General features: G+C 36.6%; 3 protein-coding genes and 1 pseudogene across 6 annotated transcripts; 2 read left to right on the top strand and 2 right to left on the bottom strand.

The window, feature by feature from the left end:
• The first annotated feature begins 3128 nt into the window (after positions 1–3128).
• On the top strand, positions 3129–7116 carry LOC110698441 (salicylate carboxymethyltransferase-like). 2 transcript variants are annotated; one of them, XM_021875866.1, is made up of 4 exons: positions 3129–4614; positions 4969–5373; positions 5876–6136; positions 6425–7116. In XM_021875866.1, the coding sequence occupies exons 1-4, from the start codon at positions 4540–4542 to the stop codon at positions 6767–6769; spliced, it is 1086 nt and encodes a 361-aa protein (XP_021731558.1). In that variant the 5' UTR covers positions 3129–4539; the 3' UTR covers positions 6770–7116. The 2 variants fall into 2 exon arrangements, with proteins under 2 accessions (XP_021731558.1, XP_021731557.1); XM_021875865.1 differs by having other exon boundaries at positions 6422–7116.
• Positions 7117–7944: 828 nt separating this feature from the next.
• On the top strand, positions 7945–9648 carry LOC110698440 (annotated as a pseudogene).
• On the bottom strand, positions 8206–13750 carry LOC110698439 (bifunctional dihydrofolate reductase-thymidylate synthase 1-like). 3 transcript variants are annotated; one of them, XM_021875862.1, is made up of 12 exons: positions 13469–13748; positions 12766–13217; positions 12296–12683; positions 12165–12209; positions 11879–11944; positions 11164–11225; positions 10992–11066; positions 10736–10901; positions 10539–10662; positions 10166–10272; positions 9923–10048; positions 8206–8285 (listed from the first exon to the last, which is right to left on the bottom strand). In XM_021875862.1, the coding sequence occupies exons 1-11, from the start codon at positions 13538–13540 to the stop codon at positions 9938–9940; spliced, it is 1668 nt and encodes a 555-aa protein (XP_021731554.1). In that variant the 5' UTR covers positions 13541–13748; the 3' UTR covers positions 8206–8285; positions 9923–9937. The 3 variants fall into 3 exon arrangements, with proteins under 3 accessions (XP_021731554.1, XP_021731555.1, XP_021731553.1); XM_021875863.1 differs by lacking the exon at positions 8206–8285 and having other exon boundaries at positions 9651–10048; positions 11007–11066; positions 13469–13750; XM_021875861.1 differs by lacking the exon at positions 8206–8285 and having other exon boundaries at positions 9651–10048; positions 13469–13747.
• An 874-nt stretch (positions 13751–14624) lies between these two features.
• On the bottom strand, positions 14625–19254 carry LOC110698437 (diaminopimelate decarboxylase 2, chloroplastic-like). The gene is made up of 8 exons (XM_021875860.1): positions 18622–19254; positions 17945–18119; positions 16793–16942; positions 16450–16611; positions 16153–16338; positions 15897–16019; positions 15706–15795; positions 14625–14956 (listed from the first exon to the last, which is right to left on the bottom strand). Exons 1-8 carry the CDS (start codon positions 19149–19151, stop codon positions 14876–14878), a joined length of 1497 nt encoding a protein of 498 aa, XP_021731552.1. The 5' UTR covers positions 19152–19254; the 3' UTR covers positions 14625–14875.
• Between the last annotated feature and the right edge of the window lie 2697 nt (positions 19255–21951).

The following is a 21951-nucleotide window of genomic DNA, read 5'->3' as shown; positions in this document are numbered from 1 at the left end:
ATAATCCTTAGAGTTACGTTTAACATTAACCTATTATTTTTACATTCTAAACATGATTGTTGATACCTAAAAGTAAGTCGATCAAATGAATTTCATTACGTGTAGCCCATAAAGAGCACTTTCCTTGGTAGAGCTTATTTATGACTTCGAATTTATAATGTAAGCAATGTGCTGTAGTATTTCTTTTTCTAACAGTTTGTAATTTTATGTCTCTTTCTTCATGTAATTTTATGTCTCTTTCTTCATTTGTGTGAAGTATAACATAAATACATTTATTTATGAATATTATTTTCTAATTTGATGGTCAAAATAAATGAAAGCTTTGATGGAAGAAAGGAGGAAAAAAAAAATAAAAAATCCGCAAGTAGCCAAGCAAGAAGAATATATAAAAGGTTGGGACAATGTGATAATAATTAAAAATACAATGTTCTCTCTAGGTTTTCTTTTTGGGAGGGTTTTTTTGGTTCCCTCTAGGGTTTCTTCCTTGGGAGGTTTTTCCTAGCCTCCTTTGCTAGGTTTTTTTTAATTTTTTTTGAAGGTTTTCCTTCACTCTTCTCCATTTTCTATCCATCTCTACCATCTTTTTTCCTCTTGGTCTCAATTGTGAATCTTTATAGGGGCTTCCACTGGTGTTCTTATCGGCGATAAGCCCCAAAAAACCTTTTAATTGCTTTCAATAAATAGATCTCATCCTTGATCAAATGATGATTTTTCTCTAGAATTTATTTTCTTTTTATATTTGTATGGCGAGAATTGAATATCTAGGGTTTCAATATCTCTACAAGAATTCGGAGGACCATATGAGTATTTTCACTCAAACGGCTACACATCAGTGGATTTCAAGTCGAATTAGTGCGAACCCACAGATTGTATTGCTTCAGATGAAGTTTTTATTAAGGCAATTGTTTATCAAATTTACGATGTATTTACTTTTAAGGTGTTATGTACTTGTGTTGGAATTCTTGATTTCTTAGAAATTATATGTAAGTGCTGTGTGGCTATATTTTATTAATGAAATCCCTCTTCTTCTTGTCAAAAAAAAAAAAAAAAAAAAAAGAAGAATATATGATAAAGAGATGAAATGCATCTGTCTGTTAAGGGGCAAAATCTAAAATCTATGACATTTATTTTGTTCTACTGCATATGATGCAATATACTGATATATTCTCTGCTGCTAAAATTGTTCGAATTTTCGGTATCTAGATGCAGGGAAAAAAATAAGTAACCGACAATGAGAATTTTATACCCTAAAGAATATGTCCTCCTTACCTCCTGGTGGATGGCCAGTATATGTTGATGATCTTCGTGGTAAAGCTAATGCACATGAAGGAATATTATATAAGTCTGTCAATTTCAAAGTTCCTATTGTTCAAGTATCATATATACTACGTATATATAGATCCAATTGATAATTGTAATTACAGTGAAGATTTTCAAGTTCAACTTATCGATGTTAAGTTATATAACTGTTTAAGAATCCAAAAGTTTAAGTGACACGGAGTAGATGCATTTTATAACACAGTACAATGTAAAGGTCGTAATTTATAACAATATCATGCAACGTGTGATACAATGTTATTGGGATTTAATACTTGTACTTTTAGGTACTTTATACATAATACATACCCTATGTTTAGACAATCCAAAAGAAAGTTCGTTCTAATATGATTTAATGAATGATCTGGAAGTTTTTAGCTAAGTGATTAGGTGGAGCAGAATTATAAAGATCATAAAGGCAAAAGAATGCTGGTGTACATCCATGGATCATTATCTAGTACCTAATTAATTTGATTAAGTTCAAAGGAAATCCTTTAATCTTGCCAACCTTCTTTATTTAATTATTTTTAAGGCTAGCTACTAGGAAGCCTATAATTAGCCATTTTTGCAAGACAGAACCCCGTAACAATTTTATCATTAGTGTAACCACGTTAACAAATGTGTCGAATTTAGGACCACCGCTTTATTCGTACTTTGTTTTTCCATCCAATAATAAGATAACATGTTGCAGATAATGCTGGATTTTATGTAGAAGATAAGTGTTCTCCTAAAATATCAACCACGATTAGGATGTTACATCTTCCAATCTTAAATATCTAATGAGTTTTCACTTCTATCTATGATTTTTTTTTTTTTTTTTCCTTCCAAACAATTACTTCGTGATATCTTAGATGCTTGTTTATTAACTTACTTTTTTATGTTTGCATTTTGGTAAATAAAATGATTCACTTTATTCTAAGGGGAAAAGACAATAAAAAGAGAATTAAAGAATTAAAGAAAAAAAGGAAGGCCAAAGCAGAAGAGCGACCACATAAAAGTGGATTAAGGCTGGGACATAACGTAAATTTAAGGCTTAAGGATTATAATTTTGAAACTCTATGAGCCAAGATCTGTACTAACCACTTAAATATCTAGGCTGCATTTGTTCAGCTTTCCACTGGATAATCTAGAAGGAATACAAAACAGCTTAATGTGAAGTATTACATTGTGCAAAGTACGTACTATTTACAAACAAATTATGTTATCTTATACATACAATATTCCAAATGCACGGAGGATCATGAGATAAGAGGTTAGAATAGTTGATTAACTCTCTAAATTTCAAACGTGAAGTTGGGTGGAGGGAGAAAAAGGGTCATCTAATGTCAACAACTTTATTATTAGTATAGGAGAGACTATCTTGATTCCCCTAGTCTCTAGGTCTCTCCTATAAGCAAACGATTAACGATTGCTCGGAAAATCATGCTCTTTGTTGGTGCATGTATCACGTTTCAAACATACAATATATAGTAGTATAGTAACACGTGTGTCGCATACATGCACTCACACAGTTATTCTGCTACTTATATACTTCGTATTATTATCACAAGGGGTTTTATTGTTCTCGGGTTCTACCTTAAATTTTATAACTTACAATGAAATTTCTAAAAACTATTGAAGTAATATGTCTTACATTTTTTATACTTTGACTAAGAGGAATAAAAGATCACCTTGAGAAAGTAGATGCAATAGTCTACTCCCTAAATTCCTAATGTTTGGTAGAATCTTGGTTAAAAACCTAAAACTAAATAAATAAGAATTTAAATAAATAAAAAAACGAAATTTTAGAAAATAACACAAAAAAAAAAAGTCACGATTTTGATTATAACACCACAAAAAGAGAAAAAAAAACTTTAATTATAATACCACAAAAAAAATCCAAAAAATTGATTTCACCACCATCTAGTGGATGCCGTCCAAAAAACCGTTTGTGGACCCCGCCAAGTACACGTGTCACTTATATATTGGTTAAAAAAAAGGAGAAAAAAAAAAAAAAAAACTAAACCCTAAGCCAGCCACCAATCCCACCACCGGCAGCTCCTACATCCCACCGCCGGCACTACCCTCCGCTGCCGCCAAGCCACACCAGCGTTCACCCGATCACCCCCACCCTCCTTAACCAACCCCGAAAAACCCTATCGACCACCAGACGCACCGATTGACCCCAGCCCGAAACTCCCTAAACCCTAGCCACCACCAAAAACGGCCACTAACGGTTGAAATCGGCGGTTTAGGGCCTGAGTGGTCAAATTCGACTCTAAATTGGCCGATCTCGACTGCTAGTAGCTATTTTTGTTTTGGAAGAATAATGGTGGTGGCTGTCGGTTTTGAGTGGGGAAAGGAGGAGCGTTGCGGTGGCTGGGGTGTGTCGCAGGAGGTTTTCGATGGTTGGGGGTGTGTTGGAGGAGGGTTTCGGTGGCTGAAGGAGTGGGAATTCGTTGTGTGCAGTGGCGAAGGTGGTTGCGGGGGTTGCTCGGTGTGAATTTGTGAGGCAAGGCAGAGCTGGGGTGGTTTATGGGAAGGGGGAAAGGAGGGTTTCGCCGATTTTGGTGGGACAGGGGTGTCGGCGGTGGGGGACAGGTGGTGCTGGTGGTGGGGTTGGGCTAGGTTTGGTTGTTTAGGGTTTTTTCTTTTTTTTTTTTTAATTTTTTTTTTTTATTATTATTTTTTTTGTTAAATTAATAGATTAGCGACACGTGTCTGTTATGGGCCCACTAACGAATTTCATCCAAGAATCCGTTAAGTTGCGGTGAAATCAAATTCTTGGGTTTTTTTTGTGGTGTTATAATAATTATTTATTTTTTTTTTTTTTTTTTTGGTGGTATTGTAATCCATTATGTGACAATTTTGTGGTGTTATTTTCTAAAAAATCCTAAAAAAATTGAATTAACTAATGTAGAACTTCCTTCTTAACCCTTAAGCTACCAGGGTACCCTAGTTTTATGGGACATTTAATATTGTGAAAGCTTTAATAATAATAAGAGCATAAAAATGAGAGAAAGAAGATGGGGTGGTAGCAGAGACGTGAATCACGCAGCACAACCTTTGCACTTACAGTACCATCACTCAAGCTTTAGAACTAATTTAGTAAGCTTGTAGTATTTGCCTATTTGGTACGCATATATTTACACCTGAACTAGTAATATAGAGTATCTAAGACACAAAACTTAAAAAATTATCATTAATAATATACTTAGACTAAAAGAATAGACAGGTGCTCACATGGAAGTAGAGAATGTCCTCCACATGAAGGAAGGAGATGGGCAAAGTAGTTATGCAAAGAACTCCTTACTTCAGGTTTAAACATCTCTAATCACCTTTGTAAACGTAAATGGCTTAGAACATCTATAAATACATTCAGCTTTCGGATATAATAGTCATATATACGAAATGTAGTACTCCGTAATATAGAGATACATGAAACATGTAGCACCTTTTCTGAAACAGCATACTCGTCTCATGGCTGGGAAACCCATTTCATACTCGTCTCACGGGACACCCAATCATGAGCGAGTATGAAAATGACTCAAATGTTGTAAAATTTTCTTTCCATAAAATCATAAATGTATTGTACTAAAATTTAAAACACATAAAAGTTTACTCTACAGCTACCCCTTTAAGGCCCTTTTTTTTTCTTGTTTTGTGGAGCAGAGAACCATGATAAACAAGGCGAGGCCGGTACTACAAGAAAGCATAAGAGATCTGTACCATGCCTTACAGCCAGAATGTCTAATGATGGCTGACTTAGGCTGTTCTTCTGGGCCTAACTCGTTGTTGGTAGTCTCTGAAATCATTGATATAATCGATGAGGAACGACAGAAATTTGATCGAAAATGCCCTAAATTTGGAGTATTCCTCAATGATCTCCCAGGGAATGATTTCAGTGCTATATTTAACTTGCTCCCAAGCTTTTACCAGAGTCTAAAAGAAGAAAAAGGCGGTGACTTCGGACCATGTTATGTATCAGGAACACCTAAATCATTCTATGGAAGAATTTTTCCTGACCAATTCCTTCACTTTGTACACTCTTCTTACAGTGTTCATTGGCTCTCTCAGGTAAAACCTACTGCATATACACCATATACACAGTAATACTGTAGAATATCCAAAAACAGTTGTCACATTATAATGTTCTTTAATGAGTTTGTTACTTGGGACAATGTCAGTAGGTACTCAGTACTGTGAAAGAGTTTCCTCTTGTTTCAGAATCAGAATTTGCTGTTTTATTCTATTACTGATCAAAATCTGACCTCAGTGTGGTTGCTTTTGTTACTATTCTCGTTGTTTGGTCTAAATCTGAGTCTCGGTTCCTCGGTAAGGATCTGGGATACAGTTCAGAAAAACCAAGATAACGAGATCTTTACATTAAAATGAGAAGCATGACATAGAAGCCCTTGGTGCAGAGCAAGATCTGCTACTTCTAGGGCATATGCACAGAAAATGGATATATTTTCTTCTTAGGATTATACTTCGTATGTCTTAATTTTTCTGCATATACTTGGTAAGTTACGGAGTAATTCTTAACTAAGTTAACTTGGATATGGGATTGCAATGGCAGGTACCAAGAGAATTGGAAAGTAGCACTGGAGAAGCATTGAACAAAGGGAGTATATATATAGCAAAAACAAGCCCTCCAGAGATATTACAGGCATACTATGCACAGTTTAAGAGGGACTTCGTTCTCTTCTTGAGGTCACAAGCGAAGGAGATGGTACCTGGTGGCCGTATGGTCTTGACTCTGCAGGGTAGCTTTCAGAGAAATGACCCTGATTCAATTTGGGAATTGCTTGGCTCTACCCTCCAAACTATGGTTCTAGAGGTGACTATGGTCTTATTATTTTCATCTTAAAATACTCCTAAGTTTGCCAAAAATACCCAATACGCCAACAAGTTTAGATAAATTCTGACTTCTGATGAGGGCTTCGAAATATATTTACACACCTATATATGTAAAGATAGATATGAATAAGTTCGGATAAAAAGTACATATAAATACTAAGGTCATACTTATAACTATGAGTCATAATCCACATTTTTATATATGAAAACATGAAAGGGTGACTAAATCATTACTTGAGCCATATATAACTCTTCTAGTGTTCAGCAGGGTTTGATTGAACAGGAAAAACTAGACAGATTCAACATGCCATTTTACGCTCCTACAGTGGAAGAGATAAAAAATTTAGTGGAGGCTGAAGGATCATTTTCTGTTAACAAACTTGAAGCTTTTACAGTTGATTCGAGCGTTGACACAAATCAAAACCTCGAAAACCGAGCCAAATTCATTGCCATGACTATAAGAGCTGTTACAGAATCTCTCCTTACAACTGCATTTAAGGAGGCAGCCATGGATGATTTGTTTCTCAGGTTCAAAATAATGGTCAAGGAACGTATGGCTCGAGAACGAAGTGAATACTTAAATATTGTGGTCTCAGTGACTAAGAGGGTTTAAAGTTGGAGTTTCCTAAACCTCAGAACAACTATTATACACTTACTACATATTGCTAGATGGCTTAGATTGTTAAGGAAAAGTATTCTGGTGAAAAGCCTTTTTACATTATCTATATCAACTGTCAGAGTTTATTTACAGTGAAGGATACATCAGACTTTATACAATGTAGTAGTAGGACAGATCAAGTTTTCATATCAACTGTGCACCCGGATATACAATACAATTGCGGTTCTATACAAGAATACATGTATCTTTTCAATTTCCCATCCTATCCCTAGCTTTTGCATTTATGCATACCTACTTCAAAGAAAAAAAAATTAGGCCCTAGGCACAAGTCTGAAATAAAATATGGAGTACTCCTTTACCCCCTCCCCCTCTTTTTTTGGCGAAACTTCACCCCTAAAAAATTTCATATTTGACTTTTTGCGATTTCTAAGACACTCTAAAAAACAAATCGCTAACTTTGTAAGCATAAAATTTGCTACTCTCTTCATTTCTTTCATGAATATTTTCAATTTAACTACTCCCATAACATTTTTCTTATCTGTAGTTAAGTTTTCATTTTTAGTGTTTCCTCTCTTTGGTTAATAATATTATTACACACTTATGGGATTAAGGCTTTGATTGATTGAATAATATTTTTACACGCTTACCATCATATTTAGCTATTTTCTATGCACCAATTCTCAGTTCAAAATACCATATTGTATTTACATAATTCCAAAGCAACTATTCTCATTTATCAAAATATTTACCCACTTTCAAGTCCCAAAGCATATAAAATATTGTAGCTAAAGTACTACATATTTACCTACTCCTAAAATACATATTCCCATTTTACCTACTCCAATAACATTTTTCTCAATACTCGTAAAAAAAACCTTAACTTAACTTTGGAAAAGTAACGAAAAGACACAACAAAGCATCATCACTTCAGAACTTTCTAATTCAAAGTCAGCAGGGTCAATTCTTAATTTATTACGTGCAGAAAAAGCTTAATAGGAAGTGCCAGTGAAACTACCCAAATCCACTGCTCCCAAAAAGTCCAATTACTCCACAATCCCACATACTAAGTCGAAATTTCCATTGCATATCCACAAGACCACAATCTCTATTAAAGTAAACACAGGAAGAAAAACCAAATGCAGCACCTTAAAACACTCCTTACCTGATCTCTAAAACAAGATCAGAAAAACCTCTCAAAATGTTCGACACCAACATCCAAATGCCTACCGCTAAAACAATCATCTCCACTGCTACCTCTGCCGCTGCGGCTGCTATGCTGATACGTAGCATTGCTAGAGACTACGTACCCAATGAATTTCAATACTACATTTCCTATAAAATCAGGGCTCTCTTTGCTTCTTTCTCCTCAGAGGTAACCATAATCATCAGTGAAGTTGATGGAATGGTTAGAAACCAGCTTTTTGATGCTGCAGACCTTTACTTGGGCACCAAACTCTCGCCTTTAACCCACAGATTCCGAGCCACCTTGCCTATGAAAGAGACGAATATCCTATTTTTCATGGATAAAAATCAAGAGGTGATTGACATATTCAATGGAGTCAAGCTCACTTGGGAAAAAGTGACTAAACAGGTGAAAACAAAGAGATCCAACAAAGAGAATCATGAAATCCAATACTACAACTTGAGCTTCCATAAGAAGCACAAAGATATGGTATTCACCACCTACTTCCACCACATCCTAGAACAAGCACAGGTGGTCAAAAAACAGAAAAGGACCCCAAAGCTGCACACACTGGATTCTGAATTAATGCGTAGGAGCAGGGGAACGGCTTGGCAATCAGTAAATCTAGATCACCCAGCAAATTTTGGCACTTCAGCCATGGACACGGAGATGAAGAAGATGATAATGGAGGATTTGGATAGGTTCGTGAAGAGGAAAGACTTCTACAGGAAAGTTGGAAAGGCATGGAAACGGGGATACTTGCTGTTTGGACCTCCTGGTACAGGAAAATCTAGTCTGATCGCAGCCATGGCTAATTACCTCAATTTTGATATATATGATCTAGAGCTGACTGATGTTAGGAGAAACTCTGATCTTAGGAGACTACTGATAGAAACAGCTAATAGATCGATACTCGTGGTGGAAGATATTGACTGATCTATCGACTTGCAGAAGACGATAAAGGAACGCCAGAAAAACTTGCAAGATCCATATTTACAACAAGGGAATGAGGTAAATTATTAAAATTATTCTAAGAGAAATTTTCACGAGTAATGATCTAGAACTGACATTTTCTGTTCTATAACCTAGGTGACCCTATCAGGCATGCTTAATTTTATGGACGGGTTATGGTCAAGCTGTGGAGATGAGAGGATCATTGTGTTCACAACAAACCACAAAGACAGACTGGATCCAGCACTCTTGCGACCAGGACGGATGGATTTGCATATCCACATGTCCTATTGCACCCAATCTGCACTCAGAACATTATCTTCAAATTACCTTGGCATCACAGAGCACCCACTTTTGACGGAAATTGAACAACAGGTGCAGGAAACAAAGGTCACCCCTGCAGAAGTAGCTGAACAGTTGATGAAAAGTGAAAATTCAGAGGAGGCATTGAAAATGCTAATGAATTTCATTGCTGAGAAAAAGAAAAGTGAGGATCTCAGAAGCACTCAGCAGAAAGCGGTAGCAGAAGTGGGAAGTAAGGAGTTGGAAGAGGAGATCAAGGAAAGTGTTCAAATACTGAATTAAGAATTATATGTTCCAGATAGTACAGCACAATGCTATGACCCCATAAGAATATGTAATGGGAGTATGGGACTTTCATCTTGCAATAATTATCCAGTGTATTAATTTTGAAACTTCTACAGTATATAAGATGTTTAGAGCTTCAAATCTTGGTATATCTTTTTTTTTTAATTAACCTTTTCTATTCATTAATTGTGTATCAACATACTAAACTTATTCCTATACTACATTGCCAAATGAATACAAAATATTAGATTAAGTAAAAGAAAGGATCAACAGCACAAAAACTCAGTACAGTTAATACATAAAAATGTATTGTAGCGACTTAAATACCTAATCAATAAATAGGCAACTGTATACATGATCTTGAAAAGGTACACGACAACATAGTTTCAATTAATCAATGGCTAATATTAACATAACAGACTCACAGTCAAGAGTGAACTTCAAACTGCCATCTTCATTTCAATTTTCTGGTGAGGATCATAACCCACAAGCTCGAAATCAGTTGCTACAAAAGAATCTATATTCTTCTTCTGAGTGTTGATCTTCAAAACCTGTTAAAATACAAACATTAGATTTCATTTGGAAAGAGAAACACAATAGCCTAAAAAAGAAAAGGTAACTATCCTATTTCAAATCAAAGCTAGCTACATCACTAATATCATGCTTACAGGAAAAGGTTTAGGCAGATTCTGTAATTGTTCTTGCAAAGGCTCAATATGGTTGCGATAAACATGAGTATCTCCAATGACATGGATGAAATCCCCAGGAATAAGATCTGCAATGAAGAAAATTTTGTTAAGCGTATACATCCAAAATCAACTAGCCTGAGCAAAATTAGATAAAAGTAATGCCACATATATTATAAACCACAACTAAACACCATAAATCTGAGGTAGAGTAGAATCCATGTACCAAGTATTACCTCATTTGTCTCTTAAGATGCGACATTTGAATGATGTATTCAGATATTTTGCACACCAGCAGTATTAGAAGAAAAAGAAAAGACAAAAGAAAAGAAAAAGTAGCAACAAATATGCTTACCACAGACATGAGCAATCATACACGTCAATAGAGCATAAGACGCAATATTAAAGGGAACCCCCAAGCCCATGTCTGCTGACCGCTGGTACATTTGACAGGATAGCTCACCATTTGCTACATAGAACTGTAACAGAAAAAGTAAGCGCTAAAGAAATAAAAGAATACATAAAGCAAATAACTTGAATCTCAACAAATACCTGAGAAAACATGTGGCATGGAGGCAGTGCCATTAATTTAAGATCAGAAGGATTCCAAGCTGAGAGGATAATACGCCTGTCATCTGGTTTATTCTTAATCTTGTGTATAACATCTAACAACTGATCAAATCCTTGCCCAGTGTAGTCAGCATGCATGCTAGTATATCTGTAGAAGTAACAAGTAGACATAAGAACTAACATCCGGCTTCTTCATGTGAAGCAACATATAATAATCTCTCGAACATCATGAATCAACCTAGCACCAAAGTACCGCCACTGGAATCCATAAACAGGTCCTAGATCCCCCTCTTCCCTGTCCGGTAGACCAATGCTGCGACAGGAATAGATGCATGTCAAGGCATATATGCACAACAGTAAGTCAGTAACATATCACTAGACAAAGTTTGGGCTGCACGTTTTTGGTTTACCTATCAAGGTAAATTCTGGATGCATTTCCATCCCAAATATGTATGCCTTTCTCTTGCAGAACCTTAAAAAAAATGAAAACACTTGTTACACCTTGAATTTCAGTTATCAAACCCCAAAGGTCATTAAAACCAAAATTAGTATAGACACTTGGAGGAAGGAAGATAGTCATTTACTACATACAAAAGACTGAATCTTATATGCAAGTGTATATATTCCTCATAACCAGGATATAATATGTATTCATAGACGAATAGTCCATCATGCTTGAGCAAACTCTTCTGCATTTACTCTGGTGGTTTATCGTGCCTTTCTATTCTATTATCCATTCCAGCTTCTGAAATCTGAATTCCTAAATTGATAAGGGTATGGCAACAGTCCAATGTTGTGAAGTGATATTTTACATTATACCAATTCACTGAAAGGTCTAAAATAGAATTCAAAATTGCCCCTCAGTAAAAAGTCTCCATTCAAAGCATCAAAACTCAGAGGTTTGCATCAAGGCAGGCTTGAAAAATCAGCTCATAGCAATAGAACAGACTAAGCAGTTTATGGTAATTTCCACAAAAAAGTAGCATTATGTCTCAAAGGCATCTTCAGCCTCGTGTGAATCTCAGATAAGTATTAGATTAACAGCAGGGAAGCAGCAACTTCATTAAAAAACAAAGCAATGTTGAACCAACAAAACAAAATAATGCTAGAGTTATTATACAATACCTTGGCATTTGTGGAACCACTAATAAACCACAATAGTTCCTCTACAACACCTCGCCAAAATACCCTCTGTAATTTGAAATGATAAAGATAATTGTCAATATACATAGCTTAAGAGTTCGAATAGATTTTTTCCACAAATAATATTCAGTATCCACGATATTTTTTCCAAATCTGTATGTATAATCAAATCAACAAGCCATTTAAGGAAAACATAAATTGCTAAAACCTTCAAAAAAATCATAGAGAGAAGCAATATAAGCTGGAAACTTAATTAGACATTACATGCCTTGGTTGTAAGAAGTGGGAAACTCTTGCGCAAATTGAACCGCATCTGTGGGCAAAAACCATCAAATCAATAACTAAAAACCAAAACAAAAACAAAATAAGAACTCAGTATAAACAAACAGCTTGATGCACCTGGCAACCAAATTTTGATAGGGTCCCCGTCCCTGTCCTATCATCCTTAAGATTCCCACTCGACAAGATCTCTTGAACTAGCTTAAGGTACAAATGCTCCTGATGTCTATCAAATACCATTTGAGGCAGGAAGGAGAAGTCCTGTACCTTAGACTTACTAGATAGTGCCTTGGTAGTATTGATTTGTGTACCAATATCAGTCGCAGTCCTTCTCACACGGACATATGTAACGAAAGAGTGTCGTATGTTGTTCTCAACCGAAGGAAAAGACGAATACCAAGGCTGAAACAAAGAATTATCCACAGGGGGCATAAATGTGTCACACTCTATATCGGTCTCAATCTCTGTAATATGAATCGCATCGCAAGCTGGAGCATTAAGCGCCTCCCTACATACAAAAAGCATTAATCCCTTTATGCAAAAGATACATTCCTACTCAAAGTTCATGGAAACACAATATAAATGCCAACCTCAAGATCTGACCACCACCAATGACAAACACCCTCTCAATCAAAAGATCATACGGGCGCATTCCCAACAACTCCAAAGCAGAATTGATGCTTCCACAAGTCACAACATCTTCCAAACTTCCAACATCATAATCCCGAGAATGAGTGAGAACAACGTTAAGTCTACCGGGCAAAGGCCGATTCTTACGAGGAATACTCTCCCATGTCTTTCTCCCCATTATAATAGCATTCTTTTTTTCAGCATTAGAAGTTTGCAAAGTAATATCCTTAAAAAATTTAAGGTCAGAAGGCAATTTCCATGGCAATTTCCCATCTTTTCCAATACCCATTTCCTTAGTTGCCGCAACAACTACTTGGTATCCCCTTCTCAAATCAATTTTATCATTGCTTGTTCCATTGCTAACGTTTCTAATCTCACTAGCCATCGAAACGGCACATATATCGAGAAATTTCTGCAGTAGAAAAACAATTTTTTTTTACAGAATTCCGATATGATGTAACCATTTCACTCTTTGTAATTGAAATTATTGACAAATCAAAATAATTCAACATGAAATTAAGCAGTAATGAAGCAAGTTTCATGAATTAAATACTGTAATAAAACAAGATTAGCAAAAAAATTGAAAATTTAGGGTTTAAGCATGAAACAATATGGAATTACTAATTGAGGTTATTAGAAAATCAGATCGAAAGAGAAGCTTACCAATCGTAATCTGATAGAAGAGATCGAATTAATTGATTGAATCGCAGCAGCAATTTTTGGAAAATAGGACATGAAAATATGGTGAAGAAAGAAGTGAGGTTTAGAGGAAGAAAGGGCGCGCAAATTCGCGCCAAATTACATGTTTTAGACTTTTAGTGATTGGATATTTTATCTAAATCTTTAAGGATCAATTTTCCCTTGGTATGAGTGGGTGTTCCTCACCATCTGTGTTCGAACCTTTTTGGGAGTGTGTGAAGAATTTCTCGTACCCTCCCTTGAGTAATTTTTGTGTTATAAATACGAGTAAATTATTAGGAGTGTGACATATAAGAGTATCTACGCTGGTTGTATAAGATAACTTGCTTGCAAATAACCAAAAATACAATGCAATAGCAACATACTTGCCATTGGAGAGTGACCTACTTGTAATTTGGAGATACATATGTTGCTCTCCAAAGTTGTGTAACTTCTTGTTGTTTGGGAAATATAACACACAAAACTACAAGGATTGTAGCTAATTCATTATGGATGCTCTAAGGGAGAAAGTGAAGCAAAGACTTTGCTGGACTCTTAAGTGAGTTTTTTAGTGTAAAACATCCATATTTGAGATATAATTATCTTTTATTCAAATTGATTAATTGATGGCTCCTTGCCCTTAACAAAAGGGTATCTTGGTGCGGATATTAATATGAAACCATATGTAGATTTCAAACTACTGTAAGAGAGATGACCTCTAAGTAAAATATTAGGCTTTGCCTGATTCATCATTTAATCTGAACTTATTTTCTTTTATTTAATCTTGTTTTATTTTATTTTGCTTGAACTTTTTTTTGTTTATTATTTTATTTTATCTCCTCTAAATTTATTTTATCTGTATTATTTTTTTAGAACTTATTTTGTCTAAACTTATTTGAACTTAATTTTTCTGAAATAAGATAAAATAAGTTAAAAAAATGATGCAATATACGGACCTTAATTAGGGACCCATTAAGGCCATTATTGCAAATGTCTTGATATAAATTAGAGAAAATGAAGAATGAGAGAAGAAAATCAGGGGCAGTGAATTTATGGATGAACTAATCAACTAAACACCATTTACAGGCAAATGCCTTCCAGTAACACAAGAAGAAGAGAGCAGGGAACTAAGGGAAGGACGGGAGAGAAAAAAAATGTGGCAGTGTATTAACTAATAATACCATAATCTGGCAAATGCCTTTCAATTACGCCGAAGTAAATCAGTGCTCTCAGTAAACTGGAAAGAAGAAGACTAATATACTGTGAATATTACAAAGCATGCAGCACTCTCCAGGCAAATGCTTATCCAATAGATTACATCATTTTCCCTACAACAGGCAAGTACTCAATCCTCTTCAAGTTGGATGATAGCAACATTTCACCGACTAATGATTAGAGACCAGAAAAGTATCTCATGTGGTCTTCGAATGTCTCACCATGGCGGATTTTGGCAACTGATCCATCTTCTTCAATCTACAAAGAGATTATAGTATTTAGTACACTCACAAAAGCATTACTAACAAAAACACAAAGCGACCTCACCACCACCAAAAAAATAGACGACTTGCTCAGTCCATAAATGAAACAATCCCTCACAATCTCTAAAAATTCTTCCTATTTGGTTTCACTCCTTTTACAATCCAAATGAAAGAAAATGGAAAGTCAGGAAAAAAAATTATCCATTTAACTAAACCCAACATTTGGTTGCAGAATTTTTCTATTATCCGACTATTTGGTTTGCGAAGGGGTCAATAATATTATTAGGTTGATAATAAAGATCACAAGTACAAGTGTAAACCATGGAAGAGCCTGATATAGCACAAAGAAGAGAAAGAAAGGAAGAACAAGGAGGAAGATCCAAGTGCAAGAGTAAAACCATATGGTGAGCCCCAATTTGCTGAACAAAGCAACTTTATCGGATTAGTGGAATGGATTGTATATGAATCATTCCTCCCTCTAATCCCATTCCATTCCATTTCTTTTTTAATGGTTGAAACAAACAGTCTTTAGATTGATTTTCTGATTTTTCTACTAAGGAACTAAACAAAGGAAAAATAAGGATTAAAACTGGCTTCCAATGATGTGATTTTGTCAAAAAAAAATAGATCTAAGTTCATAATCAAGACACAGTGACAATCCTCATTTAAGTTAAGAAATGGATAATCAGGGAGCAAGATGCGGAAACAGATATTTTCCCATAAATAAGGGATAAGACTCAGTACCCAGTATTCTGGTGGGCGCATCTTGAGATTGTAGGTGGAGGCCATGCTCATGCAATAGGCACCAGCATCATGAACTACTAATCCAGCTCCCTGCAAACCAAAAACCAAGTATTAAAACATGATTATATGAAATTTATTCTTAACAACTTAAACCAAAGGGATCGAATAGGAGAAAAAGGCATTATCATTACACTTTGTGGAGTAGGAAGTTTGCGCTCCTTGCCCAAGAAATCAGCTGACTCACAGACTGGGCCAACCACATCAAAGGTAAATAACTCTACATCTGATGGAGCTGGAGAAACTAGCTCTATATGCTGCAGATATTATTTACAGTAGTTAGAAAGCCGTTTCGACAGTTGCTGGACCCATGTAAATTACAGTACTACAATTTAGCGCAGTACTAGCCTAGTGGTTAAATTGAATACAACTGCCAGGAAATCTACTTACTTGGTAAGCATCATAAAGACTCGGACGGATAAGTTCTGCCATGCTCCCATCAATCACAATAAAATTCTTTGTACCATTAGTTTTGACACCAGTGACACGATTAACTAGGCAACAGGTATTTGCAATAAGTGATCTTCCTGGTTCAATGATAAGGTTGAGATCTCGTGAGAGGACCAATTCACGCACCTGCAACAAGCATAAATGGTCATAACCAATTTTATCATCAACATCAATTCAGCCTAATTATATGACTTAGAGTAATATAGATCTGCATGTACAGATCTGCTATGGCCTTACTGTGTTAATAAGATCTCTAGGTGTAGGAAGAACAGCACCGGCATGATAGTAATCTATTCCCAGACCACCTCCGATGTTCAAGTAACTAATCTCGAAACCTTGGTCACGAATTTGGTCTATATAGTCTACCATAAGGACAGCAGCATCCCTGAATATATCCACCTGTACATGGGTACAAAAATATTTTTTAACTAATGAGAGGCTATGGAGTATGAATTACAAAGCAAAATAAACAGACACCAACAAAGTAGTCCCGAAGATTAGACAGTTTATATGGGCATCTCAGAATCAATAAACTGAAAGTAATCATAACTCTTAAGAAAAAAAGACGATACTTAAATACCTTGGTGATTGTTGATCCAAGATGGCAATGAGCTCCAACTAGCTTTAGCTCATTAGGATGAGCTTTCACAGCATCCAAAAACCATTGTAATTTCTCATTTCTAATACCGAATTTGGAGTTCTTGTTCCCTGTGGCAACATAAGGATGGACCTAAAAGTAACGACCAATAGGTAAGCCATATGGAAACACAAGAAAAAAGGCATGAAAGAATTTATCTTGCCTAAATGAATGTATATGCAACTACACCTACCATTGTTCATAAATGGCAATTTAGGCCTCCCGGTCTCTCTCCCCTATACACTCACCTATTACTTTCAATGATGAAAATCATGTATAGTTGCATATTGACAGGATTCAACAAGCACTTTAAGACATTTAAAATTTCATAATTTGAAAACTAAAAGGAAGATGTGGATGCGATTCAAAATTTTAAACCACTTATAGTCAAAGCATTGCACTAGGGAGTAGGGACCCAAGGCCATGTTGGCTTGTGAAAGATGATAAATGATTTTGAGTTTGACTAAAAAGAATAACCCCTCCGTCCCTTAAAGATTGCCCAAATTTCCTATTTGGTTTGTCAATTTGAGTTTGCCCTGTATCTTATTTGGTAACCTTTCCTTATCTGACACAAAAAAAAAAGACAAATTGGACAAAGGAATAATGTCAAGGAAAACAAATTGAAGAATAACATTAGGAGACAAAGGGAGTAATGTCAAGGAAAACAAATTGATGAATATTGCTAGACTCTGATTCTCCCAGAGCTCTGCCACAATTTTATATCAGTTCTCCTTTTCTCCAACGGAAATATGGAATACTCAACACAGGACTCTGGTCTCCCATGTGCATGAAAAAGGTTAAAGCAACGATACCACAGAATGACCTACAGACTGTTCAGCTAAGGCAATGCAATAGAATCACGGAGATATACCAGATTCCTACGCCCCAAAAAAAGGGACTAAATACTGTAGCAAACATGCCTCAAGAAAATCTTTAACAAGCCAAGATTCCAAGCTTCCATAACATTTGACATATTCACTACACATGCCATACCAATTGAAGACAATAGGTTTATCTCAAACAACTAAAAGTATATTAGTGTTAAGAAGGAAAAATAATATATGTATAAATAAAATGACATCTTAACAGACATACCTGAGGATCAACATCAGGGTTAATTCGAAGCAATACATTCACCCTTTTCCCTGTAATTTTAGCAGCTGAAATGATGTTGTCCAAGTCAAACTCACTGTCAATGTTCACGAATACACCGCTCTCAGCAGCAAGGACTAAATCCTCCAATGTCTTCCCATTTCCATTGAAGATACACCTACCATCAAGACATCATCTTAGTGGACAAGCTACATTATTTCAGAGTCCAATCAACTAAGGGTACACACAAGCTATAAACAAACCAATATCCCCAATGCTTCAACTTCTAGCAGTCAACTACAGAGTATAATAAAACTGTAACATTAGTCAATGCAAAGAAACAAAGTAATGATTCATAAAAGTTTATTAACTAGCTCCATATCAATACCATGATCAATGACCATTTTCCAAGCAATGAACAATAACCTACCATCACCCTCCCTTCAACACACACATCGAAAACTTCGAATTAGGCAGCAAATTGCATTTCCATACCCGTTTCGAGTACCAATTCTACCGCGAATTAGGAACACTAATTCACACATAAAAGCCACAAATACACCATTTCAAACTTCGCAAATTACATGAAAATCATCTATTTCCAAGCACATAAACAGCAAAATACAATCATAAACTACAGCAAATTACCCAAATTGAGAAAGAAAGAAAAGTAATCTTACTTAGTGGGATCAAAACCAGTAGCCAAAGCAAGCCTGAGCTCATTACCACTAACAAGAACAGCCCCACAACCCAATTCCCTCAAATGTTCCAAAATCTTCACATTATTATTAGCCTTAATAGCATAACCAATAATTGATCTCAACCCTTCAAGAGCATTTTTATAAGCCACAACATTTCTAGTAATTTGGGGTTTACTATACAAATAAAATGGCCTCTTTTCAACACTTTCCATAACATCTTGCACCTTTTGCCCTTCACAATACAAATACCCATCTTCTTTTTTTGAGAAACAATGCTTGAAATCGCTAGTTTGGGGCTCTATTGTTGCCGCGTTTTGGGAAGCAGCTGCTTTGAGAGTTAAGGGTTTTGGGGTTAAGAGAGGTTTGTTGAAGGTGATTGAGGGTTTTGGGGAAAAGGGTTTGTTGAAGGTGATAAGGCGGTTTGAAAGAAAAGGGGTTTGGGGTTTTGAAGAGAGGTTAGGGGTTTGATTGAGGGTTGTGGATTGAGAGAGAAGGTGGGTGGCCGCCATGGTTGAGGAAGAGTAACAGTAGGAGAGAGAAAGGAAGTGACAGTGTAGGGCAATAGGTCACCTCTTTGTAGTGGTCAACGAATCTACTTACTACTCGTAAGATGGAGAAAATGCAGCGGGTTCCAAAACTGGTACGGGAGTACTCCCTCCTTGTTTTCATAATTGTTATAATTTGACTATGGTGAGACACGACTTTAACAATTAATTTATTTAATTATATATTAGTAAAATTATAAGAAAATTGATATTATAAAAGTATCCAACAATGTATTATACAATAACATTTGTTTTTTTATATAATAGTAAATTAATCAAGTCAATACCATTATGTGAATAGTGAAAAAGTCAAATTGTAACACTTATTAAAACAAGGAGGGAATATCAAAAACTAATCCGATCTAACCACAGCCCGACACATACCGAAGTGATTGAAAAAAATTTATACCAATTATGCATCAAATCCACATTGGCATAGTAATCCCATATAAAGTTATAAACCTTCATTTAAAAGGCTCAACTCGATTAGACCTAATTTATAAACCTAATATGGGAGATAGCAAAAACTAATTCGATCTGGCCACAACCTGACACATCTCGAAGTGACCCGAAAAAAAAAAAAAAAAAAAAAACCATTTATGCTAGAATCCGCGTTTTCATATAGTGATCTCATATAAACCTTCATACCAAGAGGCTCAACCCAAGTAGACCCTGGCTATAATCGACCGTAGACTCAATTTTATAGCGCTACTTGATTTGTTGTTGTTATGAAGTACTGTATTTTTTTCAAGGGAACATTACTTAGGTACTAGCCAATATAGGAATGAAGTTGCCTGCATTTGATGGCCTTAGAACTGTTAGGAGTAGGATGGCCCAAGCCCAACCAACAGTCTAACACTAACACCCATCCCAAACTAAGGAAGCCCCAATCAAATGATATCCCATAATTAACAAGAAAATTGATCTAAAATACTTCATATAAACTACGATAGTACGGTCCACGGAGTAGTATTTGGATCCCGTATCATTATAAGGAGGGATAACAATTACTCCTTTTGTTTCACATTGATCATGAGATAATTAGGAATATAATTGCATGAATTTATTTTTAAAAATTACTTGTCACATACAAAGTAAGTATATAGTCATTTACGGAGTGTTTCGGATGAAAACAATCGAATCTCGGAAGATCCTTTTATCTTGAGGGAACTTGGTCTCGGTCCGAACGACGCCGGAGCCGAGGGTTTCCTGCACAACAAATACACGTAAACTAGCCTCGGGGGGGACGCCGAGGAAGGCCCCTCCGATGCTTAAGTCAGTATATTAGAGAGAGAAAGCTGTGCAAGAGTTTAGTTGCTTGAGGCTTATTGTCTTTGTCTTTGTCTTTTTCTTACTCTTCTTACCAAGAATTGACCAAATTGTTGGCTTTTATACCTTGGCTAATGAAGGAGGCGGATTGGGCCCGGAAATCAGTTGGGCTGGGCCAAGCTGATTGGGCCGTTGACTGACCTTGACATGGCTTTGAGGATGTTGATTTTTGACTTTAGCATATTTGGAGAGTTGAACCTTTGCCTTGGGCTTTTAATTGGATCATTCAGTGACCAGGCCCAATTGGACTAAATTGGACCCAAACAACTTGCCCCCCAGACCCGATTTGGAAGGATGACGGGTCGGGTTTGATTTAACCAGAAAAGGAGGGAAGTGAATGATTTGCTGATCCAAAAATGTGAATTTAAACCGTAATTAACCCATGATTAATGAGATAACAACAGTTAATGTGGATGATTGCGGAAGTTGGACGGGTAGTGGGCGATTTAACTGCAAGGTTGTGTGTTTAACGGTTACTTAGTGGGGTGCTTGAGAGAAATTGAAACGCAGACTCCTTGAATTCCCATTTCTGGAGATATAAATAGAGGCGCGTCTTCTCTCCCCACTCACTCATCAACACAAACCCAGAATTCTCAAGAACGCTCAAGAGCCCGCATCAAAACTTCGCAAATTCCCCGAGCATTAAGCTTAGAAGCTGAGACTTGTCACTACCAATTCGTAAATCGGCGGCTTTTGCTTCAGATCAAGGTAAATTCCTTTGATTTTATTTCATTTTTCCTCGACTTTGCACTCTTTCCCCTTTTTCGACTTTTTCCTTCGAAATTCGTCGATGGTGAGGGGAGTTAGAGGTGGAGCCCGTGCTCCAAGAAGAGCAAGGCTAATTCCCGATCCCAGGGTCAGGATTGGGACCTGGAATGGACGAAGGACAGAGTCTGACCCTGCTGAAGGGGTTAGGGCGACTCCCATTTCTTCGGCTCCTCCTCAGAGGGCTGAGGGGGTGAGAGCTTCAGGACGGGATGATGAAGTTCCCGCTGTCCTTTGGGATATCCTCCCAGGGTTTTCAGAGTGGGAGGATGCCGAAGTAGCTTCGGCCATGATAAAGAACCGTCCCTACTCATGGTGGGTAGAGAACGCCGATCAATATCGATTTGCTGAGCAAATTGAGTTGCACTACGGCATTTTTGAAGCTGATGGATATTGGTGCCGAATGCCCTCAGCATCCGATAGAATCCATCGTCCACCCCCGGGGTATGTGGGGGTGTACACGAGACAGCTTCAGTATGGGCTGAGGTTCCCTTTGGACGTATTCGTCCGAGACTTGCTGATCCATTACAACATTTCCCTGTGCCAGCTGACCCCCACCAGCATCCGAAGGGTAATGACGTACTTATGGGTCTGCAAATTCTTCAGATACGTGCCGAACCTGCACTGCTTCAGAAAGCTCCATCGGCTAGTGCCAAATATTCAGAGTGGG

The sequence above is a fragment of the Chenopodium quinoa genome, unplaced genomic scaffold, assembly GCF_001683475.1.
Source record: "Chenopodium quinoa cultivar QQ74 unplaced genomic scaffold, ASM168347v1, whole genome shotgun sequence".
NCBI classification, from domain to species: domain Eukaryota; kingdom Viridiplantae; phylum Streptophyta; class Magnoliopsida; order Caryophyllales; family Amaranthaceae; genus Chenopodium; species Chenopodium quinoa.
This window is presented reverse-complemented; position numbering and strand designations above follow the sequence as displayed.